This window comes from Echiichthys vipera (genome assembly GCF_963691815.1).
Source record: "Echiichthys vipera genome assembly, chromosome: 3".
Lineage (NCBI taxonomy): Eukaryota > Metazoa > Chordata > Actinopteri > Perciformes > Trachinidae > Echiichthys > Echiichthys vipera.
Genome location: NC_139828.1, coordinates 18,358,719 through 18,377,239, shown reverse-complemented (window position 1 = coordinate 18,377,239; position 18,521 = coordinate 18,358,719). Strand labels below are relative to the sequence as shown.

At 39.7% G+C, this 18,521-nt stretch overlaps 1 protein-coding gene across 1 annotated transcript; it reads right to left on the bottom strand.

The window, feature by feature from the left end:
- Nucleotides 1–1,028: 1,028 nt before the first annotated feature.
- On the bottom strand, nucleotides 1,029–13,733 carry gipc3 (GIPC PDZ domain containing family, member 3; the record flags this gene model as incomplete). The annotated part of the gene is made up of 6 exons (XM_083939174.1): nucleotides 1,029–1,180; nucleotides 2,791–2,872; nucleotides 4,637–4,746; nucleotides 9,552–9,732; nucleotides 9,825–10,010; nucleotides 13,440–13,733. The coding sequence occupies 6 exons, from the start codon at nucleotides 13,731–13,733 to the stop codon at nucleotides 1,029–1,031; spliced, it is 1,005 nt and encodes a 334-aa protein (XP_083795300.1).
- Between the last annotated feature and the right edge of the window lie 4,788 nt (nucleotides 13,734–18,521).

Below are 18,521 nucleotides of genomic sequence, written 5' to 3'. Positions count from 1 at the left end.
CAGCGCAGAAAGAGAGAGCAGTACATTGACACTAAGCCATAACAAAATATAAAGACTGAAACACACAAGTCAAATTTATTTACATTCTCTCTTTGAAACAAACCAGAAAGAATTCTGGTGAAATTCTGGCAAAAGAAGGAAGCAAGGGAATATGTCATGCATTGTTATTTTCATTTGCAAGCACAAAGACCCTCATGTCTTTTAGGCAAAAGAGCTGCAGGAAATTTCAAAGGAAATGGGTTTTACACACACACAAGCTGCCGTTACTTTTTCCTTAGTTGTTTTTTTTGTGGGGGTATTTGGGGCTTGGGTCCAGATGGACAGTAATGATCATGTGGGAAATATGTGCTGTTCAGAGCAGTGCCATTGAGACAATTTTGATTAATGTCTTTTGTTTTTTTTTACTAAGTTTCACTTGGTTACTTAAAAAGAGTAAAGCAATTCTATATAAATATAATGAAAACCTGTTTGCAAGCAGATTATAACTTACAAATCATACATAATGTATCGCTTCTATTGGTAATGGAGAAGTTACATTCTGACTTTGGGATGATCTAAAAATGTCTGGGATTTTCTTATCTAACTTCCTTGATTCCTAGAGGGCTGGCAGATTGGCCACTGAATTTCCTGTCACATTGTTAGCATATCCTTAACACTGGGAGCACCCTTAAAACATCTATAAATGTTTATCTTTAATCAAACTGGGAATAAGCTTGTATTTTTGTGAACCAGTTAATTTTCTGTCACTGTTTTACAAGATAATCAGCTAAATAGTTTCACCATAAAAGATTAATTTAAGTCTTGGATTTTAGAACAAATGTATTTAAAAAAATACACTGCCCTTTTTGTTATTTTTTGTTTATTGTAGAGATTTGTATTAATTGCAGTCCCTGTCATTTAAAGCTTCGACACATTCTTTTTTCTCAGAAAATCTCTCTCTCTCTCTCTCTCTCTCTCTCTCGCTCTCTCTCTTTCTCTCTCTCTCTCTCTCCTCCTCCCTCTCTCTGTTGTGAACAGATGGTGGACTTCTACATTCTACCATTCTTGACATCTCCAATAGCTCCCCATACATCAAACAAAAACACATCAGGGAAAGCAAAATCTCCCAATACCGAGTCTAAGGCCTCTGCAAAGTCATCAGGGTTCTTCTTGTCTTTGCCTGCTTCCACGATGGTGGTTGCTGCAGAACAGAAGGGACAGGATAGATTTGAATCAAGCAAGGGTTAACTGTGGGTAAACTACCGCCAAACTGGCTGTAGCTGGTAGGTTGTCTTCCTCAGCAGCCAAAGCTAGAACAGGCCCCAACAAATATTAATCATTTATCATTTTATTTACAAGCCAAAAATCAAATTTTCTGTTAGATAATGGCAAATACATTGGCTCTTCCTTTAGTGTCTTTGATTATGTCAAACTGTATGTATGCACCTATAATATGGGTCAAAATATTCTTGGAAAGCCATTCATTTACTTTGATGGGGCACCGGAATATAGCTATCAATGCTATTTCGCATACTATCTTCCAATATCTACTTCATGTGGAATGGACTTTTAAAATCATGAAACATAATATAGTTTCAAAACAATCATAGCCCGCTTCTTTATATACAGGAAATGCATTCAAACTCTTCCATAGACTACATTATGATATTATTTTGATGTTGATTAGTTAGACTGCAGGCAAAATTAAAGATAATAAGTCAGGCTATTTAAATATCTTCTCAATTAAGTGGACCATAAAATAGTTTGTATGGTAGCCATCTTTTTATTTGCCTAAAGAAATGAGTTATTGAATGACTTGGATCCCCCAGTGATACATGACATACAGTGTAGCTGAATTTTGTCACATTCAGTCAACAACAGACATTTGTTAGCAACCTTGTCTGGCCTCTCTAAAAAAACTGTCTACAAGAATAAATAATATTTTTTTTCAAATACTTTTCTCACCACTATTTAAAAAAAATGTCCATAAGCCCTGCACAATATTTGGATGAAAATATGCAGACAAACCAACCAAGAGCAAGAGAAGATTTAGAACTCCTGAATCTGCTATTCAAACTATTAGGTTTAAACAGCCAAACGTCCATCTGGAAATCAGGCCATTGACCTTGGAAGTCTGGGAAAGGGCAAACTTGTATATCATTGGCAATGTTAAGTATGTGTCTTACTCAAATTTCTGATTCTTTTGAGAACCTTCAGCATGGATAAGGCTCTCTTGAGTGCAAACAACACAATAATTACTTTCATTTTTGGTTGTTGTTTCACTCATCAAATGATGCTGCCAATTTCTATTTATATCTGCTTTCACTATTGTTATTGAGGAAAATGAATGGATCATTTTGTAACTTTTTCTGAAGCTTTCAACCCCTTTCCTCAGCAGGTGGAGTTTGCTCAATTGAACATGACATGACATGACATGACATGACATGCATGATGTGAGGATGCAAGTGCTGTAAAAGCTAGTAAACTGATCTGACTAAGTTGAAATATTGCCACAAAACACTGAATGCTGACAACGGATAAAATACAGGAACTCAAAGGTCAAAAATGTTGAAGGAAAATAAGCACTCCACAAATATTAAATGACCACACCAACAAAAATAACAGTGAGCTGGAGGTACCCTTCATCATTATACATTATTTGTGAGGAGGTCTATTACGGCCCACAGAAAACCGTATCTACTCCTGGATCTGTAAAATGCCATTCAGCAATGGCTCACATTCTTACATTTAAACGTGGACTCAAAGATGATGTCTATTTTAGGGACCCAAGTGTGATGTGGGTGGTCTTACCCAGCTCCAGATCTCTGATGCCCATGTAGCTTTCCAGCAGATCGTCCACTTTCTTGGTGGCCTGTTCTTCAAACTCATTCTGCTGGCAGAGAGGACAGGAAAATACAGAGGTGTTAGCTGATTCCATGGTGCTCTAAATATGGTAATGTAAAAACTAAGAGTGTACTGTCATGCCAAAACATTTAAGGGCCAAGTATATAACTTGTCTTTATAATGTATAAATATATCAAAGTTTATAAATGAGAGTATTGCTGGTGGATGTTCACTGCTCCTCGAGTGTTCTATGTTTAGGGCTCTTCCCACTGCATCAAGCCCCAGGCTAAGAAAGCATTTACACTGGCACAATCCTGGCTAAGCTTGACTTCAGCCTAGGGCTTGCTGGCCCTTATACCCGAAAAATCTAAAGAGAAATTCCGGCATAAAATCATCCCAGGGCCTTTTTTGTCAAAAATATACTCATCAAATAAGCCATTGAGACATTTTTTTTGTCTACCAATAAAAGCCGAATGTGGCTAACACAGATTAGCTCGGGGCAGCACAGTGAAGGCATTAAAACGGCTTTTTTAACCACTTATACTGCTCATGATAACACCAATCCTCTGCAGTAGCATGATAAGAGCCCCTTACATATTAACCGAAGCATCAATGGGCTCCTTCCTTTTGGATTGCATTTGGTAATTGACTTGATTGGACTTTACTGTGGGAGGATCTGCTACTGGGACCAGTTGGTAAGTCTTTGTTGTGGGTGCTTTGGTTAATGTGTAAGGACTCTTATCATGCTAATGCAGAGGCTTGGTGTTATCATGAGCAGTATTAGTGGTTAAAAAAGCTGTTTTAATGCCTTCGTACTGCCCCATGCTAATCAGTGTTAGCCGCATTACATTAATTACTGTTAGCGACTGTCCAGGATTTCCCTGTTAATAGTTGTTACACAGAAAAAATTACCTCAATGGCTGATTTGTTGAGTGTATTTTCGAAAAGACTCTGGGATGATTTTTTACGCCGGAATTTTACGTTAACCCAAGGGGGGCGGCCGGTGGAACAGTGGTTAGAGCAGTCGCCCCATGTAAAGAGGCTGAAGGTCCTCCAGGCAGCGGCTGCAGGTTGACCTCCGACCTGCGGCCCTTTGCTACATGTCTCCCTCTTTCTCTCTCTGACCCCATTGCCTGTCTGTCCTATATAATAAAGGCTTGAAAAACTGCCAAAAAAGTTGTCAGTCTTAAGTACTGTAAGTAAACAATGGAATTCTAGAACGTTAATTGAATGTTGCAACAGACACACTTAACTCAGGGCTAGTAGAGGTGCAGCATGTGTCTTGAGCTAAGTTAGCCCATAGTCAACTCTCAAGAATACCATGAAAGCCCTTCTCGAAATCCATTTAACCTTTTCAGCGGCCACACTTTCTTCAAGGACTCACATAATAGTTAAGTGTAATCTGAAACATCCTGCACTGAAGTGTAGGAAGTAAAAATGTCCTTGTTTACTGAGGTCACTTCTGGAAAAGCTGTTTGATGAGAAATAATGGATATTTTGTGATCGTGGTTGTATGTGAGACCGGATTCAAGTCAGCTGAGGGTGTTCAGTTCAGTTCAGGTCATTTCAGTTCTTTAATGTCCCACAGGACGAAACAAGATAAAAATGCCCTAACCAGCTGTGAAAAAATTTTGAAAATACTATCAGCAGTAACCGTTCTCCCTGTGTGTGTGTGTGTGTGTGTGTGTGTGTGTGTGTGTGTGTGTGTGTGTGTGTGTGTGTGTGTGTGTGTGTGTGTGTGTGTGTGTGTGTGTGTGTGTGTGTGTGTGTTGAAGTTAAGCAGTCATTGTACAGCAGAGTGTGTGAAACTCACCACTTCCTGAACTGTAGCAGTACCCTTGGAGCGAAGACGCAGCGTCTCCCTCCCATTCCCCATCTTTCCCTCTGTAGATTTTGGCGCTCTGGTCCTCATTCCAATCATGTCTGATCGCACACAAACAGGATGATTACTATTAATCTATTCAAAGAGACATTATGTATTTCTTTAGTGTTTATTACAAGTTACGTGTCACTTCAACTTGGATCATCTTCTTTTTTTTAAAGCACTCTTTTTTGTTAAACTGTTGAGCCTTTCACTGCTGGTTTTCTGCTGTCATTTAGAAAACCAAAAGTCCACAAAGACTAAAGCAACTCACAATAATTCATATTTCCTTGTTCTTCTTTTCACAGGTGACAAAACATTCAATCGAGGGCACCCCACTACTGCTGCTAGTCTTAAGACATGAAATATTGTTTTAATAAGTAATTCTAGGTATATGATAAAAGAGGCAAACTGCCTGGGCAAAACAATTCAAATCAAATTTTAGTGTGTCGTTTGTTGTTGTCTACACAAACAACAGCATTGAATCCAACAGTGTTTAACCATTGTTGTTGTTGTTTCTGAAGTTCCAGTAAAGGAAAAGTTCTGTAATAGAGTTAATGTGAATCATGGCTTTCCATCCTTTGTTTCTGTTAACAATGATGTCGATGATTGTGAATCAGCCACATAATTAATGACATTCATTCACCATACTGTAGTTTGTGTTTAGTGATAGTCATTATTTTATATGTTGGTATTATTAGCATAATTATATATGATAGCATGCTCACACGTTAAAGATGGTTAACATGGCTAATTTTATCTGTTAAGCAGCTGCATGTTTGAGTTGGGAGCATGTTAGCGTGCCAATATTAGCATTTAGCCGCTAGCGTAGTTGTAGCTCACAGTCTTGTTATGTATGTTGTATGTATAACATTCATGTCCCAAGGTCTGTGTGAGAATGCACATCTGTTTTCAGAATGATACATCACTGATTACAAAAGGAAATTAAACTCTTCCTGTGGGATATCAGAGGCCAGCATCAGCTATGTCAGACTAATAGTCCTTATGTTGGCCTGGGATACTTTGACCTTAAATTAGTGTAATAAATCATTTTACATACAATCCAGGTTTGGCAGCCAAGTGTTTTAATTATTAGTAGATTTAATTCACAGCCATGAAAATTATGACTGGCAGGTTTTCACAGCAAAATGAGGGGATTTGTTTCTGCTGATGAAGTCTGATACGGTTGAAAGCTAAAGAATGACAAAGGGAGTAAATGGACCACTAGCTGAGATTGTTTTGTTAACCCGTTTTGATGTCTCTTAGTAACATCAGTAGGCATAGTAAAAATATATCAAGAGAAAATGCACGTTAACAGGAAGTTGGCTTGTTGATCATGGATTTAGTTTCCTAGTGAGGTTGAGGACAGCCTGGCTCCAGCCTGGGCCGCTATCCACTCTGAAAAGACTTCCCTTTTTCCTCTCTGTGTTCTATACAGGATGCAGTAAATAATCACCTTTACTTTTGACAAGTAAAACATTGTCTGGAAAGGAAAGGGGGAAAGGACGCCCTCATGGTGAAAGAGACAGTCCTGAAAAAAAGGTCACAGGTTCAAATAAAACAAAAAAATTCAAAAAGAGGCAGATGTCACCTGATATTTTACTCAGATATCAGATATTACTAAAAGATTACTTAAACTTCTCAGAAATAAATAGATGAAATGTCCATGAAAGTACATTTCAGCCTCTTCAGCAACAGGAATGTATAACAAGTACATTTGGATTAAATATTTACAATTTATTTGGCACTGACTTCTGTGTGACTGCAAAGCATAAAAAGAGTGAGCCTCATGTGTTCTCTCTCTCTCTCTCTCTCTCTCTCTCTCTCTCTCTCTCTCTCTCTCTGTCTTTGAAACAAAACATTGTTCATATTGTTTCACTGTGGGGGACATCCAGCAATAACAACATAAATACAATCTACAATATAAAGATCACATTGAGTTTTTTAAATATGCCAATGGCAGCAGGGACAATGAATTCTTAAGGCTATATTGGTCCTGTATCTTGGCAGATTTAATCTCTGGCCAGATGGAAGCAACATTAACTTCTTGGACAGGGGATGGCTAGAATCAGCCAGGATAGTATAAATGTGTGTGTGTGTGTGTGTGTGTGTGTGTGTGTGTGTGTGTGTGTGTGTGTGTGTGTGTGTGTGTGTGTGTGTGTGTGTGTGTGTGTGTGTGTGTGTGTGTGCATGTGTGTGCATGTGTGCGCGCATGTTCCTGTCTGTGGACGGTGCTCCATGGAGGTCGTTTCTGTGTTATTATAAAAGGTGTGCTTCATTTCTGTTGTTTATATATCTTACATCTGCAAGAGCAAGCTCTGCTCCAGGTCCCAGCCAAGTGCCTCACAAGGTATACAAGCGCTGTCCAAACCTCCTCAGAATCCTGTGGAACCTGCTGCGGGTGATTTGGCGCAGAAGAACCATCCCGGATCAGTGGAGACAGGCAGAGGGAGTCTTGATTCCAAAAGAGGAGAATTCCACCAAGCTGGAGCAGTTCCGATCCATCTCACTTCTCAGTGTGGAGGGAAAGATCTTCTTTAGTCTCCTCGCCAGAAGGATGACGGACTTCCTCCTGAAGAACAAGTACTTGGACACCTCAGTACAGAAGGGGGGCATTCCCGGAGGGCCCGGTTGTCTGGAACATACGGGAGTGGTCACCCAGCTGATCGGGGAGGCACGAGAGGGGAATGGAGACCTGGCGGTGCTTTGGCTCGACCTGGCCAATTGGTCCATCCCCCATAAGCTTGTGGAAACCATCCTGGACCGTCACCACATTCCCTGCAAAATCAAGGACCTCATCCTGAACTACTATGGGAACTTCAGGCTGAGAGTTACATCAGGGAATGTAACATCTGACTTGCATCGGCTCGAGAAAGGGATCATAACTGGCTGTACGATCTCAGTTATCCTGTTCGCCCTTGCCATGAATATGTTGGTGAAAGCAGCTGAAACTGAGTGTAGAGGCCCCTTGTCAATGTCTGGAGTTCGGCAACCCCCCATTTGTGCCTTTATGGACGACCTGAGGGTAACCACCACATCAGTGCCAGGGTGCAGGTGGATCCTACATGGCCTGGAGAAGTTAATCCGCTGGGCTAGGATGAGCTATAAACCAACAAAATCCAGGTCCATGGTCCTGAAGCGGGGAAAAGTGGTGGACAAGTTTCGCTTCCTTGTTGATGGAACGACCATACCATCGATCACTGAGAAACCAGTCACAAGCTTGGGAAAGACTTTTGATTGTAGCCTCAGAGACACAGCTTCCATCCAAGCAACCATCACGAAGCTGGAAGCTTGGTTGTCCACTGTAGACAAGTCTGGCCTACCCGGCAGGTTCAAGGCACGGCTGTACCAGCATGGAACTCTTCCCCGTATCCTTTGGCCTTTGTTGGTTTACGAGGTGACTATGTCCACGGTAGAGACCCTGGAGAGAAAGATCAGTTCCTACCTCAAAAGATGGCTGGGTCTGCCACGCAGTCTCACAAGTGCAGCACTGTATGGCAGAAGTAACAAACTCCAGCTTCAGGTCAGAAAAGTGGGCTAACGCTGCTGGGGCACAAGCCGGGGATTGATCACCTCGGCTGGGTCGCCTGAGGGAGGGTGTCTGATGTTGAGAGATCCGAAACGCCCGTCGATCTCAGGTTATAACATCACTGATGATGTGTCCCAGCGCATCCTAGGATGTATCTACACACCGCCTGGAGTTGAATTGCAAACTAAAAAAAAAAATACTGGAATGCATTGCTGTACAGTACCTCTTCTAAGAGTTGACACAAAATACATACTTCAATTTATCTGTAATATTACAGTAAAGTGTAAACAAAAGCAGTGGATTTACTTACAACCAAAAACACTTTTATGTATAAGATTTGATTATCAAAATCTAATCCTACTAACTGAGCCATACATTTCCCTGCAGAGCCACTCTAGAGCATCTGTCACACACTAGCCTCCAGGCTAGGGCTTAACAACCATAATACTGGTCAATTAATTGTAGTTGTTATGTTTAACAACTTTTCCAGGCGAATTGGCTGATAGCCAGTAATCTCAAAAATGTTCCTGTCTCTTCTCTCTGTTTAGATCATGAAATATGGAAATATGCCATGCCAACTGTGGACAACAGAGTCAGTCCTCCTGATTAGTGGGAATCAGCTGTTGGTGTTACATGTAGCATGGAGAGTCGATCATAAAACAAATATACCTTTGGGGCAGCTTTTTGGTGCTAATGATATTAAATGTCAGTTTTATGAATCACAGCCAACCAGGAGCATTTGTAGGGGGTGGCCACCTCTGAAATCTGATTGTCCACCCCAAGTGTCACCCCAGAAAGAGACCTGCGGGGCCGTCTCCGATCTCAGACAACATTACAGTCTTTAAGAGTCTGTAGCAGGTTCACTTTACAAGACAAAAATGCATATATGGTGGGTCTTTAGGGGTTGAAGTAGATAGGAGTAGTGAAAAATGAAAATGGTTAATTTAGCTACTTCATGCCACCCCTGCATAAGTCAGTGCCCCACTCAGGGCACCCCAATCAAAAAAGTCTGGATACACTGCCAACACACTTGTGTTTCCTGTATGCTGAGAGTGGGGGGCAGAGGTTAGCAATAATAGGAGAAACATTTGTATTCCCTGCTCTCTATTCCTGTGTTTTCACTTCTTGGTTAAAGCCCCGCCCTCGGCACTGAGCCCTTTTCACCCATTTAATCAGGAATGGATATATACCATCACGTGATTACAAGATTCAAGACTTGGAAGGAATGGATACTTAATTCAGATGTGTGCAAAAAACTATTGAGTGTGAATGATATCGACCTATTCAACCACCACATGATAGTGAAGCCCAGCCATCAAGAAAACCATTTCCACTCACCAAAGGCCTTCTTGGGCCCCACCAGGCGGAGAGTGAAATGTATGCCTCTTGGTTGCTCTTTTAGCATCTTAGCCACCTCGTAGTGTCGACAGCCTACAATGCTCTGGTCATTAATGGCCTCGATGTGGTCACCAACACATACCGTCTTCAACTGGTCTATGGTGCTGCCTTCCTTTATCCTCTGAAAGAAACACATTGAAAATTATTCCCAATTTGGAGCCTCCTACACATTGAGGGATGAGAGGGCTCAGCCTGTTTAGCTTAATTGTTCACCTTGATGAAAGCATATCCAGCGCCATTGTCTGTGATAGTGAGGCCCAATGCGTCTTCTGTCTTTGTCACCTCAACCTCCTTGGTCTCCCCTCTGACATGAGCGAAGATAAAGTCTTCCAGTCCGATCTGCCCCCCCAATAGCTTCTGCATGTCCACTTTATGAGAGTTGAGTGTGCAGAACAGGATCTATGGAGAAAAAATTTACCAAAAAGTTTTGAATTGTTTCTGCGATAACTGAGCTGAATTCCAATACATTGAACACCTGTGCAAGAATGAAACACAAATTAAATGTATTATCGAAATACTGGAGTGTTTATGATATATGATGTCAACACCCTTCAACTTAGTAAACATGTTTCTTTTTCGAATTATGCACAACATAAGAGCATTTCATTGTGGCCCCTACATCTTTGATAACGCATAAGCCAATAAAATAAAAAAAATACTTTCAATTTCAGTGACAATTTACATCAACTTAAATTTGCTTTTGCTGAAAACCCTGTGTGGATGTAAATTAAAAAATCATCCCTAGCACTTTAAAAAAAAAATAAAACCCTAACCCTAACAACAAAAAGGTCCTACATACTTATAATACATGTGATTATGGTTTCTGTGGCATCCCTTTCATGTTTTCCCCTCTCATTTTATTTCAAAAGCAAATGGAGCCCATCAGAATTAATTTAGCTGTGCTGTATAGAGATTAAACAGCAGAGGGCAGTAGAGCCCACAATCGGATTTTGCTATTGTTGCCATTTTGTTGTTAGTCATCAATGTAACAACTCATTAAGAGCCTTTGTATATTTTCAAGATGAATGTTTGAGTGAATAACAGCAACAAACATTGTTTTTGATAACACCTGTTTCTGTTGTTTTCAGGGTTAAATGCTTAAATCATGGGTATAACTAATGGTATTATAAACTTAAGATGAAGACCTTTTCCCCATAACATCTAGAGGGCATCAACTCTAACTAAGTCTCAGGATTACATCTAATATCAACCATATATTGCCACAAATGGGTTGTAAAGAAAAGCATCATTTGATATTGTCAGACTGAATGGGACATCTGTCTGGCTACCCTTTTTTGTAGTTTACTTATAGTTGAGAACTGCAATTGTCTTTTTTTAAATCACTTTTTATTTGTGCAATCTTTCTGTTTGGTATTCTGAAATCTGAGGTTAAAGTTCAAGTTTGACTCCATAATTCATAACGGAAATTCAAGATAGCCTGTGATCTGTTATCTCACTTGGAGCAGTTCTTGTGAGATATTGTTAGACATTGTCTTGGCAAGTGCAGCAGTCTGACTGTAGTTCAAGGTCTTAGTTGGAATGTAGCTGTACTGTAATTTAATGCTGTGGCTGTTCAGTCCACATGAGGTCAAGGGAACTATCACCAACCAATTGCTTGATATTTCCCAGAGAAAGTCTTGTATCTTCAATTCTAACTGCAGTTCAAGGTCTTGTACATATACAGGCTGCTAAATCAACTATTATTTAAATAAAGTCTGACAAAACAAGACCAGAAGGTGTGTGTTTATTAATCATTCAATTTTGCATTAGATATAAAGGTTTTTGTTAAAAAACAATATTTAAAAGTCTCAAGGTTTGAAGGATTCATTTTTAGTATTTATTATTATGTCTTTGTTACAATGTACGGCTCCAACCCTTGCATTGTTTACTGTTAATGGTATTATCCGATCATCATCAGAACTGTTTGTTCTTTCAAGAGCGCCAGAGATTATCCCAGCATATTGGCAGTGTTTACCCTGGACAGGCCACCAAGTTGCCATATTGCTGTCATACAGTATATATAAGAAGACAAACACATTTACAGGAATTCAGAATTTCTAATTCAATTTCGACAAGAGCGTCTGAGAGTTACAACATAAACTCCACCAACTGGCTAATACACAGGGTCTTCTTGCTATCAAATCATTCCTCTATCCATTCATCTCAAGTCATTCTGATTAAGATGTTTACACTGAAAATGTAGTATCAACAGATGAATAAAGATGATCATTGTGGTGTGTAAGTGTATGTTTTTAATGGGTAAATGAACATAAGTTCACAGTTTTTTTTCCTATTAATAGACATTAAGCATTTAGGAATCTTATGTAACACAAGGAAACAGGCCAACACATTTACACACAATCGTTTGTCTGATAAGATCATCAAGGTTAGCTCCTGTGAAATTTACATCAGTGTATATCTCTTCATCTCCAGTCATTTTTGTCCAACGGTTAGTGATACATTAATAAGAAAAGCCTTTATGGTGGCCTTCATCCCGCTGCTGATAAGTATAAGATAGAGCCAATGTTGAATATTTATTGCTTTGTAACCATTGACCACCATCATCCTTACTTTCATTTACATTTTTACAAGACAGATAATCAGTTGCCTACACCTTAAGCTCTACAGCAGGGGTGCCCAACCCTGCTCCTGGAGGGCCCCTGTCCTGCATGTTTTCGGTTTATCCCTGCTCTTACACACCTGATTCTAAAAATTTGCTCATATCAAGTAGCTGAAGCCCGTTACAGGTTAGATAACGGTTAGACTCAGGTGTGTTGGAGCAGGAAGAAACCTAAAACATGCAGGGCAGTGGCCCTCCAGGAGCAGGATTGGACACCCCTGCTCTACAGTCTTTCCTCAACAACAATTACCTCTTACACACTTGATCTCTCTACTGTTGCATCTACTTCCAGCTGGTCTGGATAAGTGTCATCTAAATGCCTGTCTGAAATGCAAAAATTAGTTGAAGTCTTTCCTTGACATCCGCCTGTGGCTTTTGGTTGTGGTGAGCTGTGAGAGCAGTATCGGGCTGCAGTGTGGCCAGCCCTTACCTACTAAGGGCGCACTCACAGTGTCCTTAAGGTGACTCGACTGCTTCTCAAGGATTCTGGCCTTGTGAACAGCTGCCTGCTGTAACCTGACTGCAAACTGCACTTTTTTACTCCTTCATTGCAACATATTAAGTTCTTAGTGCCATGATGCTATATAACCATCTTGGAAATAAGATTTAGTATGAGTATGAGTTTTGGATCACATTACCTTGGTTTCTGTATGAACCAAAATGTAGCACTGCTGGATATAAGGCTGATAATTATATATTATATTATTCCCACTTAATAAGGCAAAATAGGTATTATAATAATAGTAGTCTAAAATTGTTTTTAAAAAAAAGGTTGAAAGTTTGAAGATATTTGCATCAGTGTAACTGAGCACCTATTGTCGTTTTGTTAAAATAACTTCCAAAGAAAAATGTTTCATCACCTGTTTTTGTTTTGCTCTAAAGTCACTTTCCTTCTGGATCTTGTTGTGGTGTATGTGTGGTGTTTACCGACTACATTATCTAGTTATTTGTTTCCATTATTGATCCTGGTCAAGGCACAGATGAGTACAAAGTCTGGCAGACAGTAGTGAGTCAGCAATGATCTTCAATAGTGCATCATGGAAAATAGCATAGAATTGAAACCTAATACCTATTCGCAGCTGGCCTGAAATGACCAGACAAGAAATGAAAGAAAGGAATAAAACTTTTTTTTTAATCTTAATCATTTCTCACAAAGCTTGAGGTGCCACTAATTGGCCTAATCATGCACAGCTGGGTTTGTTCTGTACCTCTGAGGGGGAGATGTTGAACACTTCAGCTATTTTGGCGTAAAGCTCCTTGACATTGGTGAATCCGTGGATGCGGCCTGTGGGACTCCCATGAGCCAGCTGGGTGTGAAAGATGAGCCTGGGTCTTGGGTATTCTGGTGGCCCTGGTGGTGGCGGTGAAGGAGGAGGAAGCGGAGGCGCTGTGGGCTCCACACACCCTTGATTCTGGCTCTGGTTCTGGGCCTTCTGCTCCTCCATGGCCTCTGCCCCTGTTGCCTTGGAGTTCTGCGGGCTCATAGCCTCCCCGTTCTGCATCGGGCCCCAGCTCAGGTACGGTCCTCCTTTGGGAGCCCTGGTGGTGCACTGCTCTGTCAAAGAGAGAAACTCTGTCCTTCCCCCCACTTAGGTGACCAACCATCAACCAAATAGCCACCCAAAGCTTTGTGGTAAAGAGTGCAGATGAATTACTGATGAGAGGAGCCTGGTAACATTAGCTGGAAGAGGCAGGCCAGACTCGCTGGGTAGAAACCCAACACCCTTTGAGTTGAGAACTGTATGTGTTACACCTGAGCTTCTGGCAGCTCACGCATAGAAAACACAAACAAAACACATCAGGTAAAGGTTCCTTCATAGACATGACACGGTTTAGACTCTAATCCCCCATATCAGTCTGGGTTGCAAGACATGCATGACCCTGAATATGTGAACATCCCTCTGAAGTGTGAAAAGGTCCAGCATATCTGCAAAATGATTCCAAAAGTGGGCTGCTGTGAGATGGCCACAGACAATGCCCCAGTGTTAGAGGTAAGATGATATCATTGGGTAGGGAGTAAGGAGCTCCCCCTTCGCTGGCCTCACTGAATGAAACTGACTGTTGTTGGGGTGAATCCTTGGTGATGCACTGACCTTTTTGACCCCACAGACAGCCCACAGATACTGAAGATCACAGTTACAGGTGTTAAATAGATATTTAATTCATAGACATTTGGTTCTTCTTATACTAGCAAAGTTTTTAAATATTACTGTAGTTTCCAACCAACTAAAATGTACAGCCCTTAAATATAATAAATAAATAATAGAATATATCTTTCTAATTAACTCCTGGAATCGATATGTGTATAAAATTTTTAAAAGGTTATCCTATTCTGTAAACCAAGAATAAAAGTCACTCAATATCTTTAACATTTTATACAATAATAATCAAGAGAAGTAAACATGTCTTTGTGAAATGATACCAAAATGCTTAATATACAAGTAACAAATAATGGGAATAGTGTTAATGTACAGGTATATCTATATAAATCATGAGACACACATTTTCTCTGTATCTGGAATCTAAGACAGCTGGATTCAAATAGATAAAGACTTTCAAAGATTGGTAAGGGAATTTCCACTCATCTGACAGAACGCTGATGTCATTTCAACTAGTGGACAGACACCCAAACACTGAAGAAGCATTATATTCCTATTTTGTTCTGCCACGATGGTCTGTTGGCCTTAACCGTTTTATTTGTCACACTTTGTCCCATGTGATGTGTTACTCATGTGGAAGTCAAGGACAATGTCATGCTAGGACACAAGGCGCTATCTATCTTTATCAGATCTGGAAATTCGACAAAAATCCCATTTTAAATTTCCAGCTTCAGAAAAAAGATTCTTTCAGGATATATGCTAGTTGGCAGATTCAAATTCCTGAAGTTAAAAGCCATTCCTATTCGAATGGCATTCAAATTGCCATTGTATGTTGTATTGTATGATATTCATTCTTTAATGTTTTTAATACGTTTGCATCTGTTGATTTACATTTTATTTCTGCCATGTATCGCTCTGTTTTGTAAACTGTGTTTAAGTATAATATTAAGCCAAAAATGTACATTCCATCATCGCACAGTATGGGGATAAAGCCTGTGATTTTTTTGGGGGGCTTTTTTTTACTGCTTCATAGGCGTTCCTGCACACCTGCACTGTAATGTGCATGGCCGCAGATGTTTGTGCGTCATAGCCTTGTTTTTCCAGGTCAAGGTATTTCTCATCCTCCCAAGGTCACAGTGTTTACACCAGCAGCTGATAATAAGGATCTCACTGACAGTGACTGACTGCCGAGATATACATGATAACATATACTGTTGTGATACAAACAGCATATTACATCTAATTATGCATTTATATACAAATCCCAGTTTACATTCAGTTTGTTCATTTACAACATTGTCACAAATGCACATTACTTTATTTATATCTGGGTTTATATTTTAGCCTTATTTAACCTTTTACTATTCCATGTCTTGGATTCAGAATTTCTTTAATTGCATGTTTCTTTTAAAAAAATATATTTAATGAGCATTGTCGGAGGTTGCCCTAGGCCTCAGATTTTCATTGCCAGCGACTGCTTCTTCATAATTGTTGCGCACATGACAAGAATAAAGAAGTTCACCTCTATCTATATTTTCTAAGCAAATACAAGCCTGTCTTGGGCAACACCAGAGATAACTGACTGACTCTGGTTTCCCAGATTTGAATTTGCAGCACAAATACAAATATTTTGTTGGTACTCAGCTTTCTTCATACATTACATTTGCTGAACAAGAGATAATATTTCAAAGTTCCTCCATTGTTTAATTGCAAATAAATCAAATAAAAAAAGTTGATTCAGCTCAAAGTTGTCTCTGGGAGCCTTATTAAGCATTTTCTCAAATGTTTGTTATTTATTATATTAGTTTTCACTTATCTTTTAAAAGTTGTACCTTCTTCTGGTGTTATTTGCATGGTCCATTTTTTTGAGGGGGAATTTTTGTCAGATTTTAAAGTCTAGTCTGTATGGATTAATGCATGTAAAACTGCAACTTTATATGAACAGATCAAAAACTTTACATGATGCAAACAATTAAGGAACATGCAAGATTCATAAAACCTGCATGCCAAAGCTCTGCCGTGGTTATGTTTTACAGAGAAGTATAAAGGAAGAATAGTTAGTAAATTAAAGCTGCTAGCTGTTTGCAAAAGGACAAGTTAAATACTCTCTTCTTTAATGACTCTCATCTCATTGGCTCTGAACAGATGGCGTGTCATTTACAAATATTGACAATTTCAAAGGGTGAATAATTCAGGCTTCATGACTCAGACTGTTAATATTAGCAAAATGTGTGGTCTTATAGGACTGAAAGCATTTGCAACGATGAATAAACATGTTTCTTTTACTCAATTCTCTTATTGTTTTGACTTTGCTTCTGGGATTTTTGATAAAAGGAAATACATTCAGCAACGATGTAATGCTGAATGTGGATTTCACATAATTTTCACATGCAGTGCATCTCTACGAGACAGGGCTTCAAGGTCATGGGATCATCTTAGTCGAGCAACTTAAAAGCTGTGAACGAAGTACCTCAAACCAATTGACAGGCCGTGATGATGAGGCTTTTGTGACGTCCTTGCATAGTTCCCTGCTTTGCCCAATTATCTATCCCGCTTTCACAGTGATGAATCAACACAGAGAAGTCTGTTATTGCCTACACTGCTTCTACACCCCCTTATTGCATCACATACTTCCTTATGAAGCATGATTTCCTCCTCTCTATCTGCTTTGTTTCCTGGCAGGGGAAATGGAAGGGAAGACCGTTAACTGGCTGTTGAAGGCCGAATTGCGTGAGGGAGTGGGTGGGTGGTTGAGTGGGTGGTGTGTTGACTGTGTCATGTGGCAAGACACTGCCTCCTCTGTCCTTGGTGGCGCGGCGGCGCCTGAGCCGCCTGGTTAGAAAAAAAGGGACTTTCAATGGTAGGATTTGTGAACATATATGGTGTCTGAACTGCCACCTGATAATGGTTAGTTTTTGTTTTTACAGGTGATCGAGGTCTTCATCAATAGAATGGTGAAATGAAATTGCAAAAGCTGTGTTGTAATCAGTGTGAACTGTGTTTCAAAGGCAACACACTAATTTATCATAATGTGATGTATCAAAGAACACATGAAAAAGTCTGGCACAATTGTTGAAATTGACTAATATAGTGACTCAAATAACATTCAAATATTAGTAATTAAAAAACATGAATATTCAGTACAACACTGGAGGAACTTGATAGCCATGTTTTTAAAATGATGTCATCCAATATAGAAAGTTTTAAATCATCAACTGATTTCACAGATAAGAATAACCAAAAGTGGACAACCTTCTCCATCTGCAATGATCACCACCATGAAATGCGTTATGTATTTTTATTTGGGGAGCCCTTCTCACATTGAGGTCAAGGTTCAGGGTCAGCTGCAGAAAACTATTACACAGCTTGATCAAGAACACTCTAAATAATTGCTGTTACAGGAAGGGCAAACCCAATCTCTTACACTTACAACAATTTTTTTAAACACACAAGGTAGTCACAAGTAACACACAGTCATCCAGTGTGACTACAATGTGACTTGCAGCTGATGATTTTAGCTTTGGCCTTATGGCCATGGTCTGCTGATTGTACAGGTGTCTGACTGCCATACGTCACTGCAGTTGTTCCCTTTTTCTCCAATAAGGGGGGAGATGAGAGACACAGCTCTTCATTAGCTGCCTGTACAATGCTGAGCCTGAAATCATTTCATGCCGTGGCATTAGGAGAAAAGTCACAAACTGAGCTACTGACTGGCCCTCTGAGTCAGTGATCTCCACTTCCCTTCACAACAACACTTGGTCAAATGCTCATTGGTTTCCTGGCTCATTATGATTCATCATGAAGTTAAGAGTAATTTCACTTTTTAACTCCACAAGTGCTGCCGGCTTTTGCAGTAGCCTACTTATTCCTTGTTCTTCAACTGTGCTTTGTAAATGAATATTACTATTATTATGGTTTAAAAGCCTACATTTAATATTCAAAATAACTGACAACAGCAGTATTCAGATAAATAGTGCAGTATTTACTGTTACTATTATTAATAGTATGGGACTGCATCATATTTAAGGTGTAGGTTGACAGTATAATTCAGCTTTATGTTTATGGATGTGAAACAGTATGTACAGCCCCACCCTGGTGTACCAGTAGTCATTTTCTCTATCAGATAAAGCATAGCATGATGTGGGAAGTAAAACACTATTGATAAACCAAGATGTGCATTTCTCATCACGT